Raw genomic sequence first — 14,746 nt, 5'->3', positions numbered from 1 at the left:
ATGTTAGTTTTAGTTGGACAGTGATACAAGATGCAACGCGTTCAGTGACATTAATGAATTGTTTGTGTTTTTGGTGAATATTTAGTAAAGGAAACATTTCTTTATAGAATGAAAGTAACGTACAAACCTCCAGGAAAATGTTCAAGATTTATTTATTGATCTTTGGATATATGCTCCCAACCTGTGACCTTTTTAGAGGTCACTTCAAACGTGCTGCAGTGAAAGGTCACGGTTGATGTCGGATGCCTGTGTTGTGTCAGCTGTGTGGACACAAACTAAATGTTGTGTTTAAACAGGATGTTAAAGCCCCTCATCCCTTTGTTACCATTTCATTTCAGCACCTGTTGTGCTGTGAGCTTCTCACCAGCAGATGGCGCTATGAGACCATTCTCACACACACACACACACAAAAGTACACACTTAGAAATCCTCCGTTTAGCAAATGCACTGTCTTTATTAAATGTCAAATACCAGAGTCAAACAAGCACCTGCACGATGAGCTTGGAAACATACAGACATTCTTAAATACTCTTCTTCTTCTCCGCTTGTTATGTAACGCACAAAAGGCAGTTAAGCTTGTAATTCTTGCATGCTTGTTACGATACAGAGCATGTTGCTGTGCATGAGAGCATGAGCTCTCACTGACATTTCCACTTTGTAGCGCTGCAGGAACTCTCTGCTCCTTCTGGCAGAGACCTTTCACATTCATCTGGAAACATGCTCTCAGACACAGCAGGGAAATGCTTTATTTATTCAGTACAGTTATCTGCCTCGGCCCGGCAGTTGTGCAGCAGATATTGAGGTCAATGTAAGAGAGACGATGCAAGAGGGTGAAGCAGAATGTGACAACCAGGCGCGTCGTCAGTGTGGAAAGCAGAAAGAGGTTTCACTGATTGCTGGGAGTGTTTGGGGACATGCAGTTCAATGAGCGGATGTTTGGTGCAGGTGTGAAGTTATGTGGGTGTGGGTGAGTCTCCAGAGAGAGGGGAGGGGAGGGGGGGGTGAAGGTCTTCACAGGTGGAGCTCCTGGACAGCAGAGTTTGGGGGTCAGTGTTGGGGAAATTGTACAAATCAGAAGGTCTCCATCGCCTGGCAGATCTGTGCGAACACTTCATCTGGCGGCCTCTCGGCGTCGACCTGCAGGATTAAAAAAAAACACGAGCGTTTTAATACGAAGTTGAGGACGAGCTCACAGCAGACTGTGACCTCAATACCTGCTGTGGCATACACACACACACACACACACACACACACACACACACACACACACACACACACACACACACACACACACACACACACACACACACACACACACACACACACACACCTGATATGGCATTTCAAACAGTTAATTTCAGAGGACAGTTAAACCCCCTGAACAGAGTGTGATTATGTCGTGACCCTGGTGTCGGTGGAGACGTCAGTGAAAGGCTCCGAACACACAGCGAGGTGACCCCCCCGGTGCTTGTACCTGAGCGTTCTGCGCCCACACACATTCTGAAATAATTATCTCTGTTGTGGCGATGACCACTGAAGCCGAGAGGAAACAGACGTGAAGCATAATAATGTGGAAAAATGGTTTTGCTAAAATGATCTGGGGGTGGGGGGGGGGAGTATTTGTTGTTGTAATAGTCATTTTGGCCACAAGAGGCTGAAGTGCACATGTTCTAAATACTGTAGGACTAAAAGCATTCAGGGGAGTGTGTGTGTGTGTGTGTGTGTGTGTGTGCGTGCTCAAGTTATGCAACATTAATGAACTTTAGCCTCTTTAGCCATCAGAACAACAATCCTGGCAAAAACCCTTTTAAAAAACTATTAACAAAATTAAAAATGTGATATTAATACATTATATTTCTGCTAACAGCTCATGAGACCTGAGGTTTTGTGGGTGGTGTGTCCTATAAACTCCTTCACGTTGTGCAAAACGTTCCTTAATGATGTGATCGTGCACATAAAGTAACTTCTTTTAATAATTGCTGTAACGTGTGTTTGAGGCGCCTTTTAAATGTAAAGGAATTCCAGCAGAGAGGTATATAAATAAGCTTATTCTCTTTTAAAGGGTGAACTGGGAACTGAACACACACACACACACACACTCTCTTTTTAAAATGTTTCACCGTGTGCAGAAGCTTCTTGCTTTCATAATGCGCTGCCACCGCCTGGCTGTCGCTGCAGAAGCTCTCGGCCCTCCTGTGCAGGACGCCGTCTCTGTCTGCGGCGGGGGGGAGGCCGGCGGTGGATCTGCGGCGACACTGCAGACGACCGGACATGATGTCGGCCGAGCAGCTCAGCAGGAGCACCGCACTGGGCTCCCCCATCTGACACACAAGGCACAGGGAGAGGTCAGCAAGCAGGTGAACATCAGGCTGCATCTGTTTGTGACTGTTATACTGTGATACACTCTGCAGCAGACCAAAGTGACATCTTTCTTCCGTTTGTTGCAAATCATCGTCACTCTGAACATTGTTTCTGTTTGTCGGGCCATATTTTCTACCATTATCTTTTCTTTTCTTTACATTTCCCCTCTGCTGTCAGCACTGCATGTCAAACTAAGTGTCTTTCATGTTTCTGTGGATGCATGATTCAAACATTCATGTTCCCGACCACACGTCTGTCAGTCCGCTGCTCTGACCTTGGCCTCGTACTCCTCCGCCCGTTTCAGGTCTCTGAGGAAACCGCAGATCACGAGTCCTTTCCCCCGTCGTACCGACGCCGCCACCGTGTCACACAGCAGCTCCAGCAGAGTGTCCTGGACGTCGAACACACACAGACGCCATTACTTTCCACGTAAACACACATTGATGCTTCAGATAAAAAGCAGGGATATGCATTTATAAAGTTGTGTGAGGCCTTACAGGATTACAACTGAGCAAAGCTCCTCCAGAGGCCCAAAGGTTTCAAGTTCACAGAGTGAATAATCCTAAATAAACTTCTGTTGTGTCAGAAATAGCAACCCTGGTGACCTGGACTCTAGTGGAGGGTTTAAAGATGAATGTTTGCAGTTCTTTCCCTGTAATACTGGCTTCATGTGCAGCGCTGGTGTCACACACAAAGACGTGCATACAGTTTTCTAAGTGCAGGATTGTTTGTGGAGAAACTCGATCAGCGAGTGATGGTCTGACTGCTGCGCTTCACTGCTCGGTTATTAGCTCCACTCAGATGCAATAAATCTGATCCTCATAAGACTCACACGTGTTCGTGATAATTACCCCGAACGCATTTATATCAATCAGAGCCGACTTGTTATTAGAAACACTTCTCAGTCTAATGACAAACAAACTGCAAAGTGACCATAAAGCAGAATCACTCGCTCGTTTAATAAAACAACAGAACATTGTAAACTTCATGAAGACTTATTGTATTACTGTATTAGTTTTAGCCGAGTGGACGGCACTTAATAATCTGGAGTGTGTACTTCCTGCCTGCAGCTGTTTTAATGCACTTTCACATATGTTCTTAATGACGTTTGTTTGAGAGTTGTGAGTTCATATGGATGTGAAACATGCTAACAGCTCTGCAGTGGTTGCTCTACTCGTTGACTCTGCTCCCAACGTCTTCATCGCTCAGATTCTGCACCGTCGTCCACGTTTGATTGCAAAAACACATTTCTGTGCAACGCATAAAGAACGCCGGTGCTCGTGACTTGCTGGTTTGACGATCTCAGCCTCGTTTGAGGAAAACTCCCAGGAAGGAAGGAAGGAAAGAAGTGGGGATTTATGTTTTGCGATGACATGACCTTGTCAAAGGCAAGATGTGCTCTTAGCTGAGTATTCATGAGCGACTCCACATCCTGAGGGCTGAGACCCTGAGCTGCCAGAAGATGTATCAAATCATGTGCTGCACCCACAGGACATCAAGGAATCCAATACTTCTGCGAGTTTAACACATGCAATATTCAAGATGTTTTTGGCAATATGCTGCTGAGAGGGACTTTCTTTGTTTTCCACCTCCGCACACCAAGATCACACAAAAGAATCCATTCTCATCACATGTGTGAAACTCTCAGGGAGTCACAGACGGCACTCTGTATTACAGATTCATAGAAAGCATACATCACCCAGACAGGAAGCTGCTGGTGTGCCGAGGGATTACACTTCATGGAGAACATTCAATTACGCTTTCTGTGTTGCCTGGCAACAGTAGAGTAACATTTCACCGGGTCGAACTCTCGCCAAGTCGTTGTTACAGATTTTACACACACACACACACACACACACACACACACACACACACACGAGCCTCTTATGTCTATAAATAATATCTATAAAACTTAACTCTGATTTTTGCAATGTGTCCTGCTGGAAACCTGCACTCAGTGATGTAACTGTGGGAATATTCATCCTCCATTACTAACTCACACACACTCGCACAACATAAAAATAAGTGTTTCCCGATGTTTGTGGACACGCGAGACACGAGCTTAATGTGCGGTAAGAAGCTTACCTTCGGGTTGCTCCACTCCGCCGACAGAAAGGTCTTTTTAAATTGTGAATCTGTTCATTGCAGCACTTTTTAAATCTTGATAAAGTGCACAGTCTGAATGTCTTATTTAGGTTTTTTAAAGTAACCATGTCTTCTCACTTTCTTATAATGGTATCTACACATGCAAATAGTTTTGGTTCAATTTCCTCAATATTTGAAATCTCCGTCAGCTCATGGAATTGAATTTGTGGGAAATAAATCACAATTTTTATTACTTTCCAGGAACTGTGTCCCCATTTGTGTCTGCCCGTCTATAAAGCAGTAAAACAAATCATCCCGTCAGTGTTTGAATATTAGATATGATACTTCTTGTGCTAATGTTACCGCTGCATTAATGTGCACGTCGCATGTTACTGCTGTAGATGTGTAACGTGCTCATTTCAACTCCTTCATGTACTGTTGGGTAGTTTAATCCACCATCAGTGTTTATTTGCATATTTGTAGGTGTTTTGAAGAAAATACATCGTGCAATTTGTTGTTTGCTGCTAAATTCACTACAATTATTTGAATCTTGAATTTCATATTCATGTTACATGAATAACATTGAACTGAGAATCTTTTTAAGTCCTTTGCTAAACATTTAATTTACTAGTTGAAGGATTTCCACTCAAGCAGACTGTCCAACAGCTGCTGCAGGTGCAGGTGCAGGTGCAGGTGCAGGTGCAGGTGCAGGTGCAGGTGCAGGTGCAGGTGCTGCTGCAGGTGCAGGTGCTGCTGCAGGTGCAGGTGCAGGTGCAGGTGCTGCTGCAGGTGCAGGTGCTGCTGCAGGTGCAGGTGCAGGTGCTGCTGCAGGTGCAGGTGCAGGTGCAGGTGCTGCTGCAGGTGCAGGTGCAGGTGCAGTGTCGATCAGCTGCATCTGAAGCAAATTTGAATCTTAGTTTGTGAAATACTCTAAGCTTGTTCTGACTTCCTTGGCTGTGCTCCAGATCACTAATACAGCCTTATTTTTTAGTAAAGCTAACTAAACTCCATTATAACAGGAGTAACTGTTGCATTTGTTGGGGGACTACTTTCAGCTGCGTATTAATACACATCTGGTGCTCGAGTATTTACAGCAGCAGAATGGTGTATGTGGGATCGACTCAAGATTAAACAGTGTCCGTGTTGTAATGAAGGAACGCATCACACAGTGTAACAAGGGATAATTATATTATCAGTTGTTAGTTGGATCAATTCATTGCTGGTTTTGGTGTTTTTATGGGATTTGTTGACAAAAAGAACAAGATGGAATATTTCTAGCTTTACTCTTGAAATAATTCCATCCATCGTCTACCGCTTATCCGGGATCGGGTCGCGGGGGCAGCAGCTCCAGTAAGAATCTTAGAATCGGAGAATCTTCCCTTCTCCGGGCCACATCCTCCAGCTCCGACTGGGGGATCCCGAGGCGTTCCCAGTGAGGAGATATAATCTCTCCACCGAGTCCTGGGTCTTCCCCGGGGTCTCCTCCCAGCTGGACGTGCCTGGAACACCTCCCTAGGGAGGCGCCCAGGTGGCTCCTTACTAGATGAACCACCTCAACTGGCTCCTTTCAACGTAAAGGAGCAGCGGCTCTACTCCGAGTCTCTCCTGATGGCTGAGCTTCTCACCCTATCTCTAAGGGAGACGCCACCCGTCTGAGAAAACACATTTTGGCCGCTTTTACCCGTGATCTCGTTCTTTCGGTCATGACCCAGCCTTCATGACCATAGGTGAGGGTAGGAACGAAGATCGACCGGTAGATCGAGAGCTTTGCCCCGCTGCTCCGATTCTCCGGCCAATCTCTCGCTCCATCGTCCCCTCACTCGCGAACAAGACCCCGAGGTTCTTGAACTCCTTCACTTGGGGTAAGGGCTCATTCCCTACCCGGAGTAGGCAATCCTCCGGTTTCCTGCTGAGAGCCATGGCCTCAGATTTAGAGGTGCTGATCCTCATCCCAACCGCTTCACACTCGGCTGCGAACCGATCCAGTGATATAAATAATTACCTATTAAAAAAACAGGCTGTGGCGACTTAATGAGCATAAAGAACTCCGCACTAAATGTATTTTCAAATTGCTTACCTGAGGAGACCGATCAATATTTGTGTGTGTGTGTATGTGTGTGTGTGTGTGTGTGTGCTTCTTATGTTTCTTACCTCTACACCTGCTAATGGGCTTTTATAATCGAATGGCGCTGTGTCTCGTTAACGGCAACAACATTTAGAACTCTGATTTGCACCTTTAAACAGTTTTTTCCTCCATCGTGATGGCAACTGAGCATCATGGGTATTGTAGTATTTAGAGCTGTCCGCCAAATTGACGAAGTTGTCGTAATTAAAACTAATGGCCATAACATAAACATATTAGACAATAAAATGATCTGTGAGAGTCCTGTGTTTACATGTAACATAAGCAGCACACTGACCTCGGGCAGCTGCTCTCCTCTCTCCAGGACGTCCCGCAGGTGACGCCCTCTGTCGCCGTGAGACTGCAGCTCGTTACACAGCAGGTCACCCAGGGCGACGCGGCGCAGGCCGAACCGCTCCTCCATCCGCTCACACTGGAGAGATCTACCTGAGCCGGGACCACCTGAGACACACACATACACACACACATACACACACACACCAGGGTAATCACTGAGGCGAAACACAAAGTGATGTGAGGATGACAAGGAGGAAATTAAGAGGTGAAAGGACAGAAAATAGGTGCGTGTGTGTGTGTGTGTGTGTGACAGACAGACAGACTGACTTGTGTCTGCATGTGAATAATTATGTGGAGAAAAGGTGATGTGGGGGAGAGGGGGGAAAATGGTGTGTGTGAGAGAGAGAGAGAGAGAGAGAGAGAGAGAGAGAGAGAGAGAGAGAGAGAGAGAGAGAGAGAGAGAGAGAGAGAGAGAGAGAGAGAGAGAGAGAGAGAGAGAGAGAGTGTGTCAGGGTCTGAGAGTCAGGTTATCACAGATCATTATCACCTTCTCTCCTCTAACTGCATCCTATATGCACACACACACACACACACACACACACACACACACACACACACACACACACACACACACCTGATATGGCATGACAACCAGTGAAGGGATGTCAGGCTCTAAACCTATAAGTACACATTTGAGGTATTTGTACACTGCACTCGCGTCACGCTGTGATTGGCCGGCTGTGCAGAGGTTATAAAGGAGCCAGGGTTTAAACTTCTCTCTTCTATTTCTGTCACTTTTCATGTGAACAAGTGTAATCGAGGAGCTCGAGCATCTACTTGGTTCTGCATCAGGACGAGAGTCCCAATGTAAATATGACATGCTGTTAGTTTCATGCATTATTGAGAGGAAGGTTACTTCAGATCTGTGTCGAGCGATGAGGTGATAATGACAATGATTGTTAGTTTCAGCCCTAAAATGTGCAACAACGTAACCTAACCCTAATCTATAGTCCGGCCTTAACCCTAAAATCACGTCTAAATCCTCAAACAGTCCTTTGACTAAATCTTTTTTAACGACCAGTTTGAGTCTTAGACCCTGGAAAGTTAGAAGTGCAAGAGCACACACGTACATCCTGAACGGACACAAGAACACTCAGCACTTAGTTATTAAACTCGAGCCAATTTCCGTTAAAACTATTTCAGCTCCACCGCTGCTCTGAGGACCGTCGGTGCTGTGTTGCAGGTTAACTGTATTACATGGCCATGAAGCCGTGTGCGGCGTCAGACAGCGGTGATCGATCATAACCAGCCGTGGGCGCCGTAATAACACTCAGGCTTCACGTTCATCAGTATTCCCTGCGTCCGAGTGTCGCTGACCTCGGACAAAAACAAACGTCCTCATCATTCCTCTGAGAGCACGGACTCATATGAGCGGGGCTCGGCTCACCAGGGGGCGGCCGTGGAGTCGGGAGAGGAGGAGGAGGAGAGGAGAGAGGAGGAGAGGAGAAAGGAGGAGAGGAGGGGGAGGAGGAGAGGAGGAGAGGGAGAGGAGGAGAGGGAGAGGAGGGAGGAGGAGGGAGAGGAGGAGAGAGGGAGAGAGGAGGAGGGAGAGGAGGAGGAGAGAGGGAGAGAGGAGGAGGGGAGAGGGGGAGAGAGGAGAGGAGAGGAGGAGGAGAGCGGAGAGGAGGAGAGAGGGAGAGGGGGAGGAGGAGAGAGGAGGAGAGAGGGAGAGGAGAGAGGAGGATAGGGGGAGAGGAGGAGAGGGGGAGAGGAGGAGAGGGAGAGGAGGAGAGGAGGAGAGGAGGAGAGCGGAGAGGAGGAGAGAGGGAGAGGGGAGGAGGAGAGAGGAGGAGAGAGGGAGAGGAGGATAGGGGGGAGAGGAGGAGAGCGGAGAGGAGGAGAGCGGAGAGGAGGAGAGAGAGGGAGAGGGAGAGGGGGAGGAGGAGAGAGGAGGAGAGAGGAGGAGAGAGGGAGAGGAGAGAGGAGGATAGGGGGGAGAGGAGGAGAGGAGGAGAGAGGAGAGGAGGATAGGGGGAGAGGAGGAGAGAGGGAGAGGAGGAGGAGAGAGGAGGAGAGGAGGAGGAGAGAGGAGGAGAGGGAGAGGAGGATAGAGGGAGAGGAGGATAGGGGGAGAGGAGGAGAGAGGGAGAGGAGGAGAGAGGGAGAGGAGAAGAGGAGGAGAGAGGGAGGGGGGAGGAGGAGAGGAGGAGAGAGGGAGAGGAGGAGAGGAGGATAGAGGAGAGGAGGAAAGGGGGAGAGGAGGATAGCGGAGAGGAGGAGGAGAGGGGGAGGAGGAGAGGAGAAGAGAGGAGAGGAGGAGGAGAAGAGGAGAAGAGAGGAGAGGAGGAGGAAGAGGAGAGGAGGAGGAGAGAGGGAGAGGGAGAGGAGGATAGGGGGAGAGGAGAGGAGGAGGAGATGAGGAGGAGGAGATGAGGAGAGGAGGAGAGAAGGAGAGGAGGAGGATAGCGGAGAGGAGGAGAGGAGGAGAGCGGAGAGAGGAGGAGAGGAGGAGAGGATAGCGGAGAGGAGGAGAGGAGGAGAGCGGAGAGGAGGAGAGGAGGAGAGGAGGAGAGGAGGAGGAGAGGAGAGGAGAGGAGGAGCGGAGGAGGAGGAGAGGGGGAGAGGAGGAGAGGAGGAGAAGAGAGGAGAGGAGAGGAGGAGAGAGGGAGAGGAGGAGGAGAGGAGGAGAGGGGGAGGAGAGGAGGAGGAGGAGGAGGAGGAGGAGGAGGAGGAGGAGGAGAGGAGCAGAGGAGGAGAGAGGGCATTTATGGATTCATTCATTGTACATTCAGCACCTTTTCAGTGACTTAATATATTCCACCAGCCTGCAGAGTGCTGCACAGCCCCCCCCCCCCCCCCCCCTGTAACTACTCACTGCTTGACACCTCTACCAGGAAGTAAAATGAAGCCCAGAAAAGCTTGTTATCGGCTCTCAAAGTTAGTCGGGTAAAACTCAGACCTGCCGTATAAACTGGCTCTGTGGGTAAAGAAAGTTTCATCTCTCTGAGAACATTTGAAATTCAGATTAACTGGCCCTGAGAGACAAAAGCTTTGGATAAGATTAAGTGTATATATAATGCCTCTGTGCTAAAACGGCTGCGGCTTTTCATTTGAGTTAAGGCTCAGATTCTCCACTGAGGTTAAATTACTTATTTATCAAACACGCAGGATTATTTTTCGTGCTCACTGCTCAGGGGCAGTGGGACAGTGGGAACAACACAACACTGTCTTATCTTAAGTTGATACGGTGAACTTGTTAGCAAACAGTTGCTTATTTACACATCCAGCAGTTATGGAGCAACATTATCGCTATGTTTTATGAATATAAGTCCAATATTCACTCTTTTAGCTCTGCTTTGGGTCTCCACCTGTTACTACACCACCTCCAGTATCGGATAAATCATCCACGGTTCAACTCTTCAACTTTCATTCTTTAGGATTAATTGTGTACTTCATGATAATAGCTTGCCTGACTCCTGCAGTTATATCTGGTGTACCTCAAGGCTCCATCCTTGGTCTTCTTCTCTTCTGCATGTTACCATCAGGTGATGCAGTTATACTTCAACCCAGTAAATCCAACAAACGTCTCAAATCTTCACACTGTCTGAAATTAAGAACTGAATGTCATTTATTTCAAGAGGTCTCTCTGGATCTTCCATAAAGGTTGTTTGATTTCTCAGAGGAAAACAAATGGTCTCGGTGTCGTATTTCACTCGTCTGTCACTTAAATCCCACGTTCAGTCCACTAAACTTAACTTATAGTGAACTTTACAGACAAGTCTGACAATTAGTTGGCAGACGTTTGCACAACCCACCATGTGTGAACATCTCCGTCACAGCGTGGTCCTTGATAAGAACCAAAGTGACAGATGGATTATATTAGATGGAGATGAAACGATGCAAAGAGGGCAGAGGACCATATGGAGGAAGAAATCTTTATATTTTATAAATTAATTCTTCTTTCCCTCAAAGCTTCAGCAGGTTGCACGTAAATGTTTCAAACTAAATTAACTGACGAATGAGCTGCAGAAGACACAAGCTTCTCGCCTCCAGTAATTAAGATATTGACATAAAGGAAAATACTAAATGTTCCCAGCTGGTTTCCAAAAAAGAAGATTGAATCTGTTAAAGAGATTTCAACATCCACTAAGAGGAAGAGTTGAGGACTTTATGTAACATGAACGCAGACTTCACTTCTGGACATTGGCCATTGGTTTCTGCAGAGATCCTGGCTTCTGGTTTGTTTACTGCCAGCTTGTCTGATGCCTGATTATCCTCTCAGTGGAATAAAAACATAAGCAATCTCACTTAGGAGAAGATACGTTAGCTATTACTACTAGGGAAGCAATAATCATGTAATCTTCTGTAAATCAACTAATCCTTTTAGCACTATTTATAATACTGCATCCTTGCGATGAAATGATCCTACTGGTACAGCCTGTGTATCCATGTTATTCCTCTGTGCTGTAGAGCTTGTTGTATAAAACTATTACTCATTAATAAGCCACACTGTTGCACTGGGTGGCATGTCCCTAAATCCCAATGAAAACACACACTGTTGTTTATTTTTAGCCACATTGTCCCACTGTTGTGAATACTCCCACGAGCCCAACATGTGTGTTAATCCTCAACTGAATGTCCTAATACATGTTGTTGCTGTTGGAGTAATGATCAGCACAAACTAAAGTGTTCTGTTCTTTAAGGAAATTACAAGTAATTACAGAGGGAATGACTAATTAATGTCTGGTCTTTGTATTTGATGTGTTGACAATAGGGAATCTAACACCAGACTTATCCTTTAACACTGTGTTGCAGTTTGTTAATGAAAATCTTGGGACACCAAAGTGCACAATTCTATAACATTATTAAAACAGCTGATGTTACCTCTCGTGCCAACAGCAGATTTAAATGCAAGTCTGATTACAAGAGTAAAAATGGTTCGTTTCTGCAGAGGGAGGAAATAGAAAATGAGGAAGATGGAAGTGAACGAGCGCAGCGGGACATGAAGGAGAGACGATGGGAAACGGGCTGAAAGCTCAGACACCAGTGAAACCTCACATTAGCATTTCCCTCAGGCATCATCTCCACCTTTTTTCTGAAGCACTTCTGCAGCTCACGGGAGGGGATACACCCACACAAAGTAAAACGACCTAAAACTCTTCTCTCCCAACTTTAATCAAAGCAGTTGTGAGAACGTAGATGCTCACATGGTATCTTTCCTCAACAGACTTTTATTCATTTGAATGAGAAGTCAACAAGCTCATAATGTCGACATGTTTTTAATTGAATCACTGGATATAATTCTACTTCTGCGTGTTGTTCTGCAAGTATTGCATGATCAGCAAAATGCACAAAGAGGATAAAACGGCACGAACGTTTTTATAATGCATCAAGAACTGACGGTAAAAGATACTAATGATCCGATTTAACCAAGCAATGAATGCAGCAGCTACCAGCAGGCATCTACGTCTTCATTTAAACACTTTCTTTTAGTATTGGTGCAACTTCCTATTGTTTTCCTTCTACTCCAATTTGAGTATTTGTCCATTTTTAAGGTCACCTCTCCAGAACTCTGACTTATTCTTATATAACGCTACTATTTTCAGTTTTCCTCTGATATACTTTTCCATCCCTTGAAGACGGCGTGATACTCGCTCTCATCAGACTTTCAGAGGGCTCATCTGAGCAGCAGGAGCTCTTTTATCTGCTGAAGAAGAAGCCTGACAGATAACCTGCGTCTCCCCTGAAGCTGCAGCATCAGCAGCAGTGGAGCAGGTTTGGAAAATAGCGACAGCAGGAGATGAGGAGTTGACAAGGGGACGTTAACTTTTCATTAATAAGTGAGGAGAGCTCATGCTGAGTCAGGGAGCCTTCAGTTTTCAAAGTCGGCATCAAGTCTGACGAGACTGGAAAGAACCCGCCCTGCGAGGTGACACACGACTGATCTTAGGTGCAGGATTCAGTTCATGTGGTACACAAACTACCTGCTGCACCAGATAATGAGTCATCATGAAGGCCGCTTTACTTGCGCTACATAATTTAGACCTCGCAGTTGTTCCTTGTTGCGAAGCATTTTGTAACTTGGCTTTTAAAAGTGCTCTTGAAAGATTTAAAATGCTATAAATAAAGCAATGTTATGTTTGACTAAACATGCCGATGGGGAAGATGCTTTCAGCGGCAAAATCTTGGAAACGTACATTTAATGATTTTGTGCATTATTGATGGGGCGGCGGTGGCTCAGGAGGACGAGTGGCCGGAGGGTCGGGGGTTCGATCCCCGGCCCATGTAGTCAACATGTCGAAATGTCCTTGGGCAAGATACTGAACTGTTCCTGATGGCATGGTCAAGTGTGTGTGTGTGTGTGTGTGTGTGTGTGTGTGTGTGTGTGTGTGTGTGTGTGTGTAGCACTACTAACGAGCTGATGTGCACCTTGTGTGGGAGCCTTGGACTCTGAATGAATGTTTTTCAATGAGTCTTTGACTGTAAAGATTGGAGCGCTGTAGAAATGCAGTCCATACATAGTGTCCAGTTTTTCTCCAATAATAAAGTAAATGGGCGATTTCTGATCACATGACCTTTGCAATTTCCACCGACTCCCCAAGGGAAATGTTCTGCTCTGTAAAAGACTCTAAAACGCTCCGTTGGGCTGAGGAGAACTTTGATGGATTCTTATCTACAAGCTTCATATTAAACTCTTGATCCATTGTTAACAAAAATATTAATCAATGCAATAAATATTGTAATAAATCCTTTAAAACGATCTGCTTGAATTCATTAACATTCACCAGATTGACAGAAACATGACTTAAAATGAATGAGTTTGCTGAATGTGTGAATAAGTGGATCATATTGTCAACGTTGTGTTTACAGCTCGTTACGCTGTTGACTGACTGTTTTTGACGAATTGATTTGTTGATTTAATCAAAAGATCTGTAAAATGGAGTGTCTCCACAAAGAATTAAGCAAAATCACCACTTTAAATCCTGTGATTAACAGAGATATGCTCATAAATTTCTTGGAAATAAGTTATTCAGCCTTAAAAAAGCACAAAAAATGACTAATCGACTAAAGAAATCTTAGTCAGTTACGACTAAAACAACCAATTAGTCAAATAAGAAGCAGCAGCCGTAATAAGTAATTGCTGCTTTACGGTTTCAATTGTATTTTACTTGCATTATTTTCATTCATTATCATTTATTTTCTACAACCAGGGTGTTCAGTTTGAAAAGACGCTCGATGTTCATAGTCAGAGTTCTTAGTGTTACCAGTCTGTGAACTGTTTCACATGATGCAACGACCTGCAGGCAGAAGAGTGAGCGGTGAACGAGCGATCTGTTCAGAGCGCTGATGGTTGGAGCTAACAGCTAACAGCTATAGCACGTACAGGAAGCTAACAGCTACAGCACGTAGGCCTACAGGAAGCTAACAGCTACAGCATGTATAGGAAGCTAACAGCTACAGCACATACAGTAAGCTAACAGCTAACAGCTACAGCATGTAGGCTACAGGAAGCTAACAGCTATAGCACGTACAGGAAGCTAACAGCTACAGCACGTACAGGAAGCTAACAGCTACAGCATGTAGGCCTACAGGAAGCTAACAGCTTCAGCATGTGCATGAAGCTAACAGCTACAGCACATACAGGAAGCTAACAGCTACAGCATGTAGGCCTACAGGAAGCTAACAGCTACAGCATGTGCAGGAAGCTAACAGCTACAGCACATACAGGAAGCTAACAGCTACAGCATGTAGGCCTACAGGAAGCTAACAGCTACAGCATGTACAGGAAGCTAACAGCTACAGCACATACAGGAAGCTAACAGCTACAGCATGTAGGCCTACAGGAAGCTAACAGCTACAGCATGTAGGCCTACAGGAAGC

At 45.8% G+C, this 14,746-nt stretch overlaps 1 protein-coding gene across 3 annotated transcripts in view; it reads right to left on the bottom strand.

Moving 5' to 3' along the window:
* Positions 1–433: 433 nt before the first annotated feature.
* Positions 434–14,746, bottom strand: part of ak5 (adenylate kinase 5) — a 60,114-nt gene continuing 45,801 nt past the window's right edge. For all 3 annotated transcript variants that reach the window (XM_029452926.1, XM_029452924.1, XM_029452925.1), the window contains exons 11-14: positions 6,867–7,030; positions 2,636–2,752; positions 2,121–2,321; positions 434–1,137 (exon numbers count right to left, since the gene is read on the bottom strand). In XM_029452926.1, coding sequence (XP_029308786.1) covers positions 1,072–1,137; positions 2,121–2,321; positions 2,636–2,752; positions 6,867–7,030 — 548 coding nt within the window. In that variant the 3' untranslated portion in view covers positions 434–1,071. The remainder of the gene's footprint in view (positions 1,138–2,120; positions 2,322–2,635; positions 2,753–6,866; positions 7,031–14,746) is intronic.

The sequence above is a fragment of the Cottoperca gobio genome, chromosome 17, assembly GCF_900634415.1.
Source record: "Cottoperca gobio chromosome 17, fCotGob3.1, whole genome shotgun sequence".
NCBI classification, from domain to species: Eukaryota; Metazoa; Chordata; class Actinopteri; order Perciformes; family Bovichtidae; genus Cottoperca; species Cottoperca gobio.
The sequence above is the reverse complement of the archived record's forward strand: the minus strand, read 5'-3'. Positions and strand labels throughout refer to the sequence as shown.